Below are 16,072 nucleotides of genomic sequence, written 5' to 3' on the forward strand. Positions count from 1 at the left end.
ATCCTAGTTAATGATAAACTTACCTGGAGCAGCCAGTGCCAGGCAGCAGCTGCCAAGGCAAACAGGATCATGGGGTGCATTAAAAGAGGTCTGGATACACATGATGAGAGCATTATACTGCCTCTGTACAAATCCCTAGTTAGACCGCACATGGAGTACTGTGTCCAGTTTTGGGCACCGGTGCTCAGGAAGGATATAATGGAACTAGAGAGAGTACAAAGGAGGGCAACTAAATTAATAAAGGGGATGGGAGAACTACAATACCCAGATAGATTAGCGAAATTAGGATTATTTAGTCTAGAAAAAAGACGACTGAGGGGCGATCTAATAACCATGTATAAGTATATAAGGGGACAATACAAATATCTCGCTGAGGATCTGTTTATACCAAGAAAGGTGACGGGCACAAGGGGGCATTCTTTGCGTCTGGAGGAGAGAAGGTTTTTCCACCAACATAGAAGAGGATTCTTTACTGTTAGGGCAGTGAGAATCTGGAATTGCTTGCCTGAGGAGGTGGTGATGGCGAACTCAGTCGAGGGGTTCAAGAGAGGCCTGGATGTCTTCTTGGAGCAGAACAATATTGTATCATACAATTATTAGGTTCTGTAGAAGGACGTAGATCTGGGGATTTATTATGATGGAATATAGGCTGAACTGGATGGACAAATGTCTTTTTTCGGCCTTACTAACTATGTTACTATGTATGTTACTATGACACATAGTACATGGACATACATAGATGTACATAGGACATATTACAAGAACAAATACAAAATAAACTAGGCACTCAACTTAAGGATGAATTTTTTTACTTTTAATGTAGTGAATGCAAAATGTTTCGGCCATCTCTGGCCTTTATCAATTATAAACTATACAGGAGTGTCAGGGATTCGTGGGAATCCTGTGGATTTTAGTGAGGCACATCTCGGTATGGTCACTTTCACAAGAGTATGGGGCATCTAAAGAGGAAAAACCCCAATAGTAAACAAGCCAGGGGACCTGAATGTGCGCACGTGTCTGGAGAACGTAGCGCCACCGTACGCTAACTGCTACATGGCAGACTACAAGAGCACTGTGATCTATGTCAGCCAGTTATACCAGGATAACGTCGTGATGTGGAAACGCTTCATAGACAATATCTTCTGTATCTGGCAAGGAACGGCTGAATCACTTCATCTCTTCTTCCAGTTACTCAACTCTTCTTGGCCAGGCCTATCTTTCACTATGTCCTTTGATAGAAATTAAATTAATTTTCTGGATACCCTAGTTCTAAAAGACACGGAAGGCAAGCTAACTACAGACCTATATATCAAAAGTACCGACAGAAATAGCTTATTACATTATCAAAGTTTCCATCCAGTATCAGTAAAAAAATCCATTCCAAAATCTCAGACACATAGAATTAACCGCATAGTAACAGACCATACTCTGCGTCAACAGCGGGTCAATGAATTACATACCAAGTTACAAACCAGAGGTTATCCCCAGTCTGTCCTATTGTAAGCACGGGCAGCACGGCCCACTACTCGTACGAATGCTAGCAAAAGAATCCCTTTCATCCACTCAGATCATCCATTTGCCTATCGAATACATAGGTCCATACGTCGACATTGGCATTTGCTACATGAAGCCTACCCAGAAATTTCCGAATTCCAACAACCTTTTCTACCGTGCTTTAAAAGAGCACCCAACAACAGGGACCGACTGGTACGTGCCGACATAGGCACAACCACAACTACTTCTAGTTAGCTCACCCTTCATACCCCGAGATGTGGTACATTTCCGTGTCTACATTGTACCCAATGTGGCAATGTACTTAAAGGGGAAAATATCCATCATCCCCATTCAGGCAAGAAATACAAAATCCAGAAATACTTCACCTGTGACACACCATTTTGTGTCAATTAGGCCCCATACTATTTGAAGCCCAGGCATCTGTGTATTTTACCTCCAACAAGGTTCTATCATACAGTCTTCGCCTCTAAGACGTCTCAGCAATACATTCTCTTTCTCGTCTACCTTTTTCAACCTTTAGAACTCAGTGGGAATTTGATGAATTGCAGCTGAATTGAACACTAATCCCAAGGGAGTTATCATGTCGCTGCTTACTATTGGTATCCATTATTTGTTTGTAGTTTTATGCCTCTGGGGAACACTGCTATTTTCTACTGTTTTCCAGTACCGGTCTCGAGAAGCTTGATTATATTTTATTTAACTTCACAGTAAGCAAGGTCATCTTTATCTATGGGTAGATGGTGTAAGTAAAAAATATGATGGGTAAATCTAAAAAACAAAAACACTGATATACAATAGATCAACATTTCTTGTAATTTAAAATGAAATTTAGGTGAAACTAACACAAAATAGAGGACTTGTATTGTAACTAGAGAATTCATTTGTAACGTAGACTATAGGTCCATTTACACTGCCAGATTATCGTGAACTAGTGTTCCTATAAACACTACTATCATGATAACATTGCGGTATAAACAGGCTGCCAATTACCCAACAAATGAACCATTTTGCATGTTGAATGATCTTTTGTGCTGCCAAAAAAAATTATCGTTCTCGACAGCACACTGTCTTGTATAATCAGGGATTGTGCTGCGAAGAATGCACACTATCTGGCTGTTTTACAACGCATCCGCTGCCCCATTGTGAGCTCCGGGGAGGAGGGGGCGGAGTTCCAGCCGCGCATGCGTGGTCGGAAATGGCAGACACAATGCACCAAAAAACGTTACATGCAACGTTTTTTGATGCCGACAGTCCGCCACAACACGACGCATCCGTCGCACGACGGTTGCGACGTGTGGCAATGCGTCGCTAATACATGCCTATGGAGAAAAAAACGCATCCTGCAGACAAGTTTGCAGGATGCGTTTTTTCTGCAAAACGACGCATTGCGACGTGCGTCGTACGACGCTAGTGTGAAAGTAGCCTTAATCCTTCATATAGTTCATATTGTAAGGTAACACCATCTGCTGGCGGTTTAATGCATAGATACTAGTTTAATTTGCAATGTATTATGGAAAGTTCCTAGGGCATTGTGGGTAAGCGTAAGCCACTATCTGTGTGTTACAGTCCTGTGTTTATCAATATATTTGCTGTACTAAGTAGGTAATCATCAGTTTGTATTACCTCATGTTGCTGTGTATTGCAGACTGTGTTTTATGCTCTATGCAGTTATATATTTGGAAATGCTCCTGTTATTGCATCCTATAGTTTCACCCTTTCCTGTCACATCTACAAGCAATAAAAGAAGGTTACAACTTTACAGCCTCTTTTCTTAAAGAAGACAGGGGGTTTAAGTACATGTCTCATTGCACTCCCTGCTAATGTGTATGAGGACAGTATAGTATTTATCACCCACTCCTGGGTTTGGCTTACAAATACTGAGGTAAAAAACCTCACCAAATACTCAACGTGTGCACTTGGCCTATGGTTCCATTCACACATTCGATTTTTGCATATTGGTCTTTCCATATACCTGTTGTCACTTGCAGAATATTGGTCCACCAAAATGTATTAAGACACATCAGAAGTCACCGATTCAACTGAATGCATCCACAAAAAAACAAAAAAAATGGACAGCACCACATCAGAGTTGCACCGTGAGCTATTTGTTTTCTACACATTGCTAGCTTAGGAAAACTCAGTCAGATGACAGAAGGCAAAGTCTGTTACGAGGACCAATATTAGATGAAAATCAGATCCATAAACCGATGAAAATTGGCCCATGTTTGTTATAAAAAAAACGGACGTATGAATTCAGCCTAACATTTCCCCTTCTGCTCCAACATAAAAGTTGTAGCTGAGTGTAATTCTCAAACTGGTTTCACATAAATTAGTTTATTTTTTTTTTCTATTCTTGAATCAGACACTATATTAATGCTCAAGCATTCATAGCCGGAAAGAAAAATTTAGCATTCAATGCTGTTTGATCTGGAACAGTCCTAGGAACAACTAATGTGCCAATTTCTGGAAATGATCCAACTAGAAAATGTAATAATATCAGGCATCGGATCACTTTGTTGTTTCTGTATCACAGCAAAAGTATAAATTAAACACTGACTGGGTAAATATGTATGTGAACCAAGCCTTATTACTACACTTCGCCCTTACTATGAACTAGTTGTGACCTAAACATAGTAACGGTTAGTGATGAGCGAAAACGAACAGTAAGGTTCAGGGTCCATACCTGGAAACCTAGTGTCTGTGCACAGACTCTGAATAAGGACTTATCACGGACGTCTGAGTTACTGATCGGGTTCGGCAGCACGGACAAAGCTTGTTGAGAAGCTGCAGTGCAGCCAATCAACAAGCTTTCCCAGTGTGGGCACTTCCGCCCTCATCACGGTCATGCCAAATATTGGTGATTGGCTGATGCAACATGTAAAAAAAATAACAATCGCAGGTAAAGCAGACAGCTGGGGCTGCTATTCTCAGGCTGGGAAGATCCATGGATATTTGGCCCTCACCAGCCTAGAAATTGCATCTTGCAGCCACCCTAGAAAAGCGCATCCATTAGATGCATTAATTCTGGCTGTTTCTGCTTGCTCTGGTGTGTTGGCAGCAGGGTGATATTTTGGAATTTATGTTAGCTGTGTAATGTCCACTGACATCAAGCCCAGAGGTTTGTAATAGGGCAGTGTTTATCAGACATCCCCAATAACCCATTAAGTGAGTAATTTAAAAGAAGACAGAAAACAAAATACTGTAATTGACAGTAGTAGTCATCAGCTGGCACCTGACTAGCGGTAAACTTGTCACCACCGGTCACAGTCGCTGGCTGACACGCTGTCCTCTGTCTGACAGCGTGGTAACCACGATACCCAGTAGCTGTGACTGGTGGTGGCTTCCGTAAGGTTACAACTGATAAGAACACTGTTTCCCACGCTGTCACACAGAAGACACCATGGAAACCGCTGGCTGTGCATGCCCCCCATTCACTTGAAAGGGGTTCGAGAGCAAGTTCAGGTAGCGTTCTGGTACCCAAACCAAATTTTTTTAATAGTACGTAGTTTGCCGAGTATCACCTAAGTGCAGCAGTTAAGGGTTAAAATTGTAAAATGATGTATACAGACTGCACCATGTCATCTATAGCCATCACATGCTAATCAACATGTCTATCTATTCTTAGTTCAGGTATGTCGCCCAGCTTTTCAAACTCTGTGATAACTCTTACTTCTTTTGCGTGTATTTACTCAGTATGTTTCTAAACTGATCACAAAACTACCCCCTCCTCACTTTTCTTTATGACCTCCTTTGTTTGTTCTGTTGGTGATATATCCTGCATCTGGCTCTATTCCAATTATCTGATAATCATGAGAACACGCCTCTCCCCTCTGTTGCACACCTGAATGCATTGTTAACAAATATATTGTGACGAGTACAGTACAGACCAAAAGTTTGGACACACCTTCTCATTTAAAGATTTTTCTGTATTTTCATGACTGTGTAAATTGTGCATTCACAATGAAGGCATCAAAACTATGAATTAACACATGCGGAATTATATACTTGGCAAAAAAGTGTGAAACAACTGAAATTATGTCTTATATTCGAGGTTCTTCAAAGTAGCCACCTTTTGCTTTGATGACTGCTTTGCACACTCTTGGCATTCTCTTGATGAGCTTCAAGAGGTAAGAATCCAACGAAAACAGTTAGACCGCACCCAATACTAACATTGTCTCTATGGACATCGGGGCGCACGTCCACACCAGGGGGTCCATCCCAGAAGAAATATCCAAGGTTTCAAATGAAGAGAAGGACAGCGCCACACCAGGAAGTGAAAAGCAGCTCACACTTTATTCTGCCTCCTGTGGCAACGTTTCGGTCCGAGGACCTTTATCAAGCACAGTACAAAAACATTCCAACCACCATTATATATCCTTAAGTCCACCCCCTTAATTAACAAACAGTCAATGGGAGTGCCATAATCCAATAGAAAAAACACACAACAATATAAACTTTGTATACATAAATAAAAACAGTACTATACAATTAACAGCCTATATATATCCTCCTCTACTACAAAACAATCCCCCTAGATCGCTCCCCTTACCACATATTAACCCACAAACAAGGTATAAATGCTCCCGACTTCCAGGATGTAAACATACCCCATCATCCTATCAGCGCAGTGCATCGGCGGTTGCTATGGTCCCATAGGTGTGTACAAGAGAGGCGAAGCACAATCAGGCAACAGCGCTGACACCATGTGACCGCACCGTACCCAGTATGCAGTGCCCCCCATTGCGCAAGCCCACAAGTTCCACCACCACCGTGCATGTCCCATGGAGAGATCCGCCCACTGAGATCCCAGTCCAGCGCTTCAGTGCACATCACCGAAGGGAAACAATCGCCGAACGCTGTGTTCTGCAGCGCTTGTCACTGCGCAGGTCCAAATAAAGTTCACCATTGCGCATGTCCCCGCTTGGGATCTGCCCATCCCGGTCAGAGATCAGCGCTCCAGTGCACATATCCATAATGTCACAGTCTCAGGCGGCTTCAGTGCGCATGCCATGATTCTAGTTCTCCAAAGGCTTCAGTGCGCATGACATGCAGCGTCCATACCGACACAACTGGTCCTCAATGCGCATGTCCAAAAATAAGATTAACAGAGCGCTTCTTTATTCCAAATTCACCACAGATAATATGTTAATACGTTCATATGGATATAATACCGGATCTGTTGCACATTTCTCCCAATATTCATAAAAAGACACTATATGGAAATTCCAACAGTTGCTATATATTCATTGGACCTTATTCAGACCCTGTAACGAGATGTCAGAAGGAAAACTGTTCCGATGAAACTGCTCAAGCTCATTCCGATTCCCATCCCATACCAGGAAAATGTCACTTTGTTGCACAGAGACCCCCTGCCCGACACAATCGGGTGACCAGGGGGCCTCTGCAGATCCTTATGAATCTTAGGGAGGGTGTACAGGACAGGAACCACTGAATGATCCACCTTAAGATATTTGGCCAATTTAACATCAATAAGGCCATTGTTGAATGCCTCATCAATCATAGTGTCTAATTCCAATTTATACCCCTGGGTTGGGTTCACCTGTAATCTCTCATAGACATTTGCATCAGAAAGCTGTGACCTTATCTCACCTACATATTGTGCCGTATCCATCACCACCAAAGCCCCGCCTTTGTCGGCTGGCTTTATGGTGATACACTTGTAAAAGTAGTTTTGTGGTCTATATCCTTAACTGTCCATGAAATGGGACACTCAGTCAATCAGTTAAGATACAGGGTTATAGACGACGTCCCTTTGCTCAGGCGAGGTGGAGATCGAGTTTCCCTTTTGAAAAAGAAAGAGTTAAAATGGATATTTGAGCTCGATACGCTCTTTCCTAGGGGCTTGAATATTGAGTACCAGCAGAGTTGTCTCCTCTAGCGTTCTATGGGTCGATTGTAATTCCTCATTGGTGTATTGTTTTTAACCATGTTATAGTCTTTGTTTTGTTTATTGTTCTCTTTTTTATTATTTTTCCTCTTTTCTTTTTTATTGATATATGTGATATTAGAGGTAATACCTCTTACGATTAGACATCCCCATATCTCCCTGGTTTAGGATATTATGGTTAATATAGGGGGGACGATATTGATGACATGTGTAGTAGGTGTCACTATTGACATTATCCCCTCCGTTACAGTTGGATGTAGGGTTACTTACCTTATGGGATATGCATCTACGGTACCTACACTCTTTATATCCATCTTTGTATGTTGGTGTTTTTATTGTTAAACCAGAATTTCATTAGGATATCCTAAATAACTTTTGATATACCATATACCATGGATGTTGTTATTTATGAAATATGGTGAATGCTCCGTTATTTTTGCATTTATGTGCCTGTGCCGATAATACTGTCTATATTGTACGATCAGAACAGTTTTCCTTCTGACATCTCGTTACAGGGCCAGTTGTGTCGGTATGGACGCTGCATGTCATGCGCACTGAAGCCTTTGGAGAACTAGAATCATGGCATGCGCACTGAAGCCGCCTGAGACTGTGACATTATGGATGTGCGCACTGGAGCGCTGATCTCTGACCGGGATGGGCAGATCCCAAGCGGGGACATGCGCAATTGCGGACTTTATTTGGACCTGTGCAGTGACAAGCGCTGCAGAACACAGCGTTCGGCGATTGTTTCCCTACGGTGATGCGCACTGAAGTGCTGGACTGGGACCTCAGTGGGCGGATCTCTCCATGGGACATGCACGGTGGTGGTGGAACTTGTGGGCTTGCGCAATGGGGGGCAGTGCATGCTGGGTACGGTGCGGTCACATGGTGTCAGCGCTGTTGCCTGATTGTGCTTCGCCTCCCTTGTACACGCCTACAGGACCATAGCAACCGCCGATGCACTGCCCTGATAGGATGATGGGGTATGTTTACATCCTGGAAGTCGGGAGCGTTTATGCCCTGTTTGTGGGTTAATATGTGGTAAGGAGAGCGATCTAGGGGGATTGTTTTGTAGTAGAGGAGGATATATATAGGCTGTTAATTGTATAGTACTGTTTTTATTTATGTATACGAAGTTTATATTGTTGTGTGTTTTTTCTATTGGATTATGGCACTCCCATTGGCTGTTTGTTAATTAAGGGGGTGGACTTAAGGATATATAATGGTGGTTGGAATGTTTTTGTACTGTGCTTGATAAAGGTCCTCGGACCGAATCGTTGCCGCAGGAGGCAGAATAAAATGTAAGCTGCTTTTCACTTCCTGGTGTGGCGCTGTCCTTCTCTTCATTTGAAACCTTGGAGCTTCAAGAGGTAGTCACCGGGAATGGGCTTCCAATCTTGACGGAGTTCCCAGAGATGATTAGCATTTGTTGGCCCTTTTGCCTTCACTCTGCGGTCCAGCTCACCCCAAACCATCTCGATTGGGTTCAGGTCCGGTGACTGTGGAGGCCAGGTCATCTGGCACAGAACCCCATCACTTTCCTTCTTGGACAAATAGTCCTTACACAGCTTGGAGGTGTGTTTGGGGTCATTGTCCTGTTGAAAAATAAATGATGGCCCAACTAAATGCAAACCGGATGGAATAGCATGCCGTTGCAAGATGCTGTGGTAGCCATGCTGGTTCAGTATGCCTTCAATTTTGAATAAATCCCCAACAGTGTCACCAGCAAAGCACCCCCACACCATCACACCTCCTCCTCCATGCTTCACGGTGGGAACCAGGCATGTAGAGTCCATCCTTCACCTTTTCTGCGTCGCACAAAGACACGGTGGTTGGAACCAAGATCTCAAATTTGGACTCATCAAACCAAAGCGCAGATTTCCACTAGTGTAATGTCCATTCCTTGTGTTCTTTAGCCCAAACAAGTCTCTTCTGCTTGCTGCCTGTCCTTAGCAGTGGTTTTCTAGCTGCTATTTTACCATGAAGGCCTGCTGAACAAAGTCTCCTCTTAACAGTTGTTGTAGAGATGTGTCTGCTGCTAGAACTCTGTGTGGCATTGACCTGGTCTCTAATCTGAGCTGCTGTTAACCTGTGATTTCTGAGGCTGGTGACTCGGATAAACTTATCCTCAGAAGCAGAGGTGACTCTTGGTCTTCCTTTCCTGGGGAGGTCCTCATGTGAGCCAGTTTCTTTGTAGCGCTTGATGGTTTTTGCCACTGTACTTGGGGACACTTTTAAAGTTTTCCCAATTTTTTGGACTGACTGACATTCATTTCTTAAAGTAATGATGGCCACTCGTTTTTCTTTACTTAGCCGCTTTTTTCTTGCCAAAATACAAATTCTAACAGCCTATTCAGTAGGAATATCAGCAGTGTATCCACCAGACATCTGCACAATACAACTGATGGTCCCAACTCCATTTATAAGGCAAGAAATCCCACTTATTAAACCTGACAGGGTACACCTGTGAAGTGAAAACCATTCCCGGAGACTACCTCTTGAAGCTCATCAAGAGAATGCCAAAAGTGTGCAAAGCAGTCATCAAAGCAAAAGGTGGCTACTTTGAAGAACCTAGAATATAAGACATAATTTCAGTTGTTTCAAACTTTTTTGTTAAGTCTATAATTTCACATGTGTTAATTTATAGTTTTGATGCCTTCAGAGTGAATGTACAATTTTCATAGTCATGAAAGTACAGAAAATTTTTTAAATGAGATGGTGTGTCCAAACTTTTGGTCTGTACTGTACATCTGCATGACAGTCTGCTGAGCATCACCTAAGTGCAGTACTTAAGCATACTGCAATGAATTAGAACTAGAAGGGAACAGAATTCATAGTGGAAAGAAACAGAAACATTGTTTACTGTGAGTATCACCCCTATAGTCTTCCATTTCCTACTAACACCCCTAATCCCTACACCTAGTAAATGATCTGGCCATCTTTCCCTCCATCCTTCCCATCCATATTACCTCCTCCTCAAAACTATTGCTCAACATAATCCTCTGTTTCCAAACTCAGGCAGCTATCTCATGCCCTCTCCTGATCCCACCTAACACTTTTTCTGCTCCTCCTCACTGACAACAATATCTCTCCAAATCCTGATCCCTCTCAACATCCCCACAGTCATTTCTACCTCCCATCCACGATCTATCACACATTTCAGCAAACTTTCTACCCTTACAACCATTTCCCAAGACCCCGCTTCTACAGTTCCTCTAACAATAGCTCTATGGAACGTTCACTCTGTCTGCAACAAACTTTCCTACATCCATGATCTTTTCATTACTAACAAACTTTATTTTCTCAGAATCACTGAAACCTGGCTCACCCCATCTGTCACAGACTCCCCAGCTGCACTTTCTTGTGGTTGCTTCCACCTTTCCCACGCACCCCACCCCAGCAACAAGCATGGTGGATGAGCTGGCTTTCTCCAGTCAGATAACTGATCCTGCACCCAAATTTCACTGCCACCCTCTGTTACCCTCCCTTCTTTTGAAGTGCACTCTGTTCACATCTACTCCACCTTCAACTGGCTGTCATTTACCGCTCCCCCAGGGCCAGCAGCCACCTTCTTTGACCACTTCACCACATAGCTACTTCATTTTCTTTCCACTAACATCCTCACTATCATCATGGGTGATTTCAACATCCCCACTGACACTTCCCATTCAGCTGTCTCTAAGATTCTCTCACTTCCTTCTTCGGCCTCGCTCAATGGTCTTCCGCAGCCACTTAAGAAGAGGGCCACACACTGGACATCATCTTCACCCACCTCTGTTCCCTATCTAACCTCTCTAACTCACCTCTCCCTCTTTCTGACCAAAACCTACTTATATTCTCTTCTAGGTGCACAATCCTCACTCCCCAAACTTGCACATCCTCGCAAAAATCTCAAACACCTTGATCTACACTCACTCTCTGAATCTCTTTTCTACATTTACTGGTTGCACTAGTTGTCATATAGACTATGCTATTATCTTGTAGGGAATGTATGACATATTTTTACTATTTTTACTAGAGTTGGTGCAAATTGTTTTGCAGGACCCAGTTTATTGACCATGTCAGTACTCTGTGGTCGGTAAACGGGAGCTCTGAGAATCGCTTTTTACCTCATGGAATATGCAGATTCTCTTTAGATTAGATGGCCTTGCATAGTCCTCATTGCTGCATGACAAACGTGACATTGCTCCAGGCCTTCTAATCAAAAGAACAGCGGATACCTATGTCAGTGGTGTATCTTGTTATACCTGCCTCCAGCTATATAATAGATGTCAAGTTAAAAAAAATCACCAAAAATGGTAAACATATTAGTTTTATAGAACCTGATTTATAATAAGGTATTTGGACAATATTAACATTAAGAATAGAGAATATACTGTGCCTGGGGATGTTCAATTTCATTATGATCCTTTTGATGCATGAAAATTTCAGGATAGCTGCACATACAAAAAACTGAAAAATTCAGACCACAAATACATAGCAAACTCCGATAGAAAATAAGTGAATTGGGTTAGAATTTTTTTTGTGGCACATTTGATACACTTTTAAGGTGTAGCTTAAAGGAAAAGGAGTATAGCTTAAAATGCAGCAACAAAATTTTAGGTGCAAAAAAATAGCATACACCAACAAAGACATGGTGTTAAGAGAAAAGTCTCTACAGAGGCATCAAATTTATCATCCAGCTTGAGTGCCTGTTCTAAATCTGTTGGATTTTCAGAGTGCCGTGTCAAAGATTGCACCGTCTCAATATGAGACAGGATTAGAAAATCTGCCCCCCCATGTGTCAAGGAGGCTTAATAAATAACACATAACATTCAGGGCAGGAAGTACAATTTTTAGTAATACTTCTTGGTACTAAATAGAAAATTAATTTGACATCTAAATTTTTGCACCTGCTATCTGTAGGGTCAATAAAATAATTAAAAAAAAGAAATGTCAAACATGTAAAAAAATGTTGAATAAATCTGTACCTCTTGATACAAATCACTGAGATCTCCATGATGAGCTTGTTTGGAGCAACCAGCGTACTCTTTCACACAGCAGGAATCAGGGGGCCAATCCATCTCGGTCATCTCCAGCCAGTCTGTTAGGTATACCACTCCGCAGCACCTGAACTTTTTAAAAACAAAAGCATACTGTGATTAATCTCTAACGTAATTCACAGACCATAAGAGAGGAACTGCAAGCAATCACAATTCTCCAAAAAGCTCAAGCTAGCCATGTATTGACAAAGCCATTATGCATAATGGTAGCATTTTATTCTTAAGTAATGCATACACATAGACAGTCATAAATTAGACAAATCTTTTCTCTAACTCAGCCGCCAGATCCTGGCAGTGCCTTCATCACACCTTATTTGCTTTATTATTTAAATAAAAATTGAGGCATGATTAATGAGACGAAGCACATCATCCTTTACCCAGGGCTGATAGCTATTGAAGTTATTGTTGACCAAGTGTGAAAAGTGAAACATTATACCTCTGTGCTAGGAGAATAATGGATTATACAATGATTCATGGTACAATTAAAGATCTTTCTTGTAGTTCAGGCTTGTACTTACGATAGCTATACAAGTCTAAAAATATCATAATACTCGCAGATTTCAAAGATATACAGTTGTGGCCCAAAGTATTGACACCCCTGCAATTCTGTCAGATAATACTCAGTTTCTTCCTGAAAGTGATTGCAAACACAAATTATTTGGTATTATTATCTTCATTTAATTTGTCTTAAATGAAAAAACACAAAAAGAATTGTCCTAAAGCCAAATTGGATATAATTCCACACCAAACATAAAAAAGGGGGTGGACAAAAGTATTGGCACTGTTCGAAAAACCATGTGATGTTTCTCTAATTTGTGTAATTAACGGCACCTGTAACTTACCTGTGGCACCTAACAGGTGTTGGCAATAACTAAATCACACTTGCAGCCAGTTGACATGGATTAAAGTTGACTCAACCTCTGTCCTTTGTGCTTGTGTGTATCACATTGAGCATGGAGAAAAGAAAGACCAAAGAACTGTCTGAGGACTTGAGAAACCAAATTGTGAGGAAGTATGAGCAATCTCAATGCTACAAGTCCATCTCCAAAGACCTGAATGTTCCTGTGTCTACCATGTGCAGTGTCATCAAGAAGTTTAAAGCCCATGGCACTGTGGCTAACCTCCCTAGATGTGGACGGAAAAGAAAAATTGACAAGAGATTTCAACGCAAGATTGTGCGGATGTTGGATAAAGAACCTCGACTAACATCCAAACAAGTTCAAGCTGCCCTGCAGTCCGAGGGTACAACAGTGTCAACCCGTACTATCCGTCGGTGTCTGAATGAAAAGGGACTGTATGGTAGGAGACCCAGTAAGACCCCACTTCTTACCCCGAGGCATAAAAAAGCCAGGCTGGAGTTTGCCAAAACTTACCTGAAAAAGCCTAAAATGTTTTGGAAGAATGTTCTCTGGTCAGATGAGACAAAAGTACAGCTTTTTGGCCGAAGGCATCAACATAGAGTTTACAGGAGAAAAAAAGAGGCATTCAAAGAAAAGAACACGGTCCCTACAGAAAAACATGGCGGAGGTTCCCTGATGTTTAGAGGTTGCTTTGCTGCCTCTGGCACTGGACTGCTTGACCGTGTGCATGGCATTATGAAGTCTGAAGACTACCAACAAATCTTGCAGCATAATGTAGGGCACAGTGTGAGAAAGTTGGGTCTCCCTCAGAGGTCATGGGTCTTCCAGCAGGACAATGACCCAAAACACACTTTAAAAAGCACTAGAAAATGGTATGAGAGAAAGCACTGGAGACTTCTAAGGTGGCCAGCAATGAGTCCAGACCTGAATCCCATAGAACACATGTGGAGAGCTAAAAATGGCAGTTTGGAGAAGGCACCCTTCAAATATCAGGGACTTGGAGCAGTTTGCCAAAAAAGAATGGTCTAAAATTCCAGCAGAGCATTGTAAGAAACTCATTGATGGTTACCGGAAGCGGTTGGTCGCAGTTATTTTGGCTAAAGGTTGTGCATCCAAGTATTAGGCTGAGGGTGCCCATACTGTTGTCTGGCCCATTTTTGGCGTTTTTTTGTGAAATGATCAATGTTTTGCTTTTTGTTTCATTCTCTTTTGTGTTTTTTCATTTCAGACAAATTAAATGAAGATAATACCAAAGAATTTGTGATTGCAATCATTTTCAGGAAGAAACTGAGTATTATCTGACAGAATTGCAGGGGTGTCAATACTTTTGGCCACAACTGTAAGTTAAAGCGTACCCCTAATTACAATTAGAACCCACTAAAAATATTACAATAACTCGTTAGGCAATTCTAGACATAATGCGGAAGAAATCAGTTTTTGGTGAAAATGTGTCTTTTAAGGTTTTCATGCCTATTGACTCAGTGGGGTCTACACTGTATGATGTCAGGGCAGGGAACATACAGGAAGCTTCTAGTAAAATATAGAACAAATTTTAAAGGGAATCTGACAGTGGATACATGGTGCCCGATCCACTAGCAATATGTATCAGACAGATACAAATTTCAGCCATGTATGTTTGGCTCTGGAATACTGCACCAAAAATATACTTTGAAAGCCGGGAACCGAGCCATATCGTTGACTAGTTGGAATATTGGGTCTCCGTCGGCTCCTCCACTTGCTACCAATGCTAGGTCTCCCTCTATACATACGAGCAGGGAGAAACCCATTACTCAAGGGGGAGCATGTGCGGAGACCGGCCTTCTCGACTACTTATTTGTGCAGCTTTGTTCCTGGCCGACCTTTAAATCACAGGGTTTAAGAGTCAAACATACATGGCTGAAATCACACAGCCAGTGTCTAAAACATGCTGCCTGTCGATTGGTCGATGTTTCCTCTTTCCTGAATGCAGTGGAGCAGGTTGGCGGAGTAACGCCGAACATCAATTAGACATCAAGGATAGCCGAGGAAGGCATTTCTGTTGGAGGTATAATGGATTTTAACACCACTCTTCAAGAAGTGCTGAAGACCACACTTATACATGATGGCCTGGCACGTGGGATCCGGGAAGCTGCCAAAGCTCTTGACAAAGGCCAAGCTCACCGGTGCGTCCTGGCTTCCAACTGTGATGAGCCAATGTATGTGAAGCTAGTTGAGGCTCTGTGTGCTGAGCATCAGATCAATCTCATCAAGGTTGATGACAGCAAGAAGCTAGGTGAATGGGTGGGACTCTGTAAAATCGACAGAGAAGGCAAGCCCCGCAAGGTGGTTGGCTGTAGCTGTGTGGTCGTCAAGGACTATGGCAATGAATCCCAGGCCAAGGATGTAATTGAAGAATACTTCAAGTGCAAGAAATGAACATCTGAATAAAAAAAATCAACTCTCCACTCTACTCTCAAAATCGCATCTCACCACCTGTGCACTTGACCCGATCCCATCCCACTTCATCCCAAACCTAACCAGTCTTCATCACAACCCTAACCCATCTCTTCAACCTATCACTACCAACTGGTGTTTTCCCCTCAAGCTTTAAACATGCCTCCATCACACCCATCCTCAAAAAGCCCTCTTGACCCATCCTCTGTATCTAGCTATCGCCCTATATCACTTCTCCCTTATGCCTCCAAACTACTGGAACAACCAGATATCACCTCCCTACTAACCAGAATCCCTCAATGTCTGTCCACTAT

The 16,072-nt window shown here is 42.3% G+C and overlaps 2 protein-coding genes across 2 annotated transcripts in view; one reads left to right on the plus strand and one right to left on the minus strand.

Moving 5' to 3' along the window:
- TSPAN12 (tetraspanin 12) overlaps nucleotides 1-16,072 on the minus strand; it is a 332,545-nt gene that overhangs the window by 35,158 nt on the left and 281,315 nt on the right. Inside the window, exon 7 of the mRNA XM_069764867.1 lies at nucleotides 12,394-12,537. Within this exon, the coding sequence (XP_069620968.1) occupies nucleotides 12,394-12,537 (144 nt within the window). The remainder of the gene's footprint in view (nucleotides 1-12,393; nucleotides 12,538-16,072) is intronic.
- LOC138674100 (small ribosomal subunit protein eS12-like) lies at nucleotides 15,284-15,749 on the plus strand. The gene has a single exon (XM_069762036.1). It carries the CDS (start codon nucleotides 15,375-15,377, stop codon nucleotides 15,738-15,740), a length of 366 nt encoding a protein of 121 aa, XP_069618137.1. The 5' UTR covers nucleotides 15,284-15,374; the 3' UTR covers nucleotides 15,741-15,749.

The sequence above is a fragment of the Ranitomeya imitator genome, chromosome 4 (assembly GCF_032444005.1).
Source record: "Ranitomeya imitator isolate aRanImi1 chromosome 4, aRanImi1.pri, whole genome shotgun sequence".
Classification (NCBI taxonomy): Eukaryota; Metazoa; Chordata; class Amphibia; order Anura; family Dendrobatidae; genus Ranitomeya; species Ranitomeya imitator.

Excerpts from the sequence above, each read along its gene's own strand:
- LOC138674100 (XM_069762036.1), top strand. The coding sequence starts at position 15,375 with ATGGATTTTAACACCACTCTTCAAGAAGTGCTGAAGACCACACTTATA.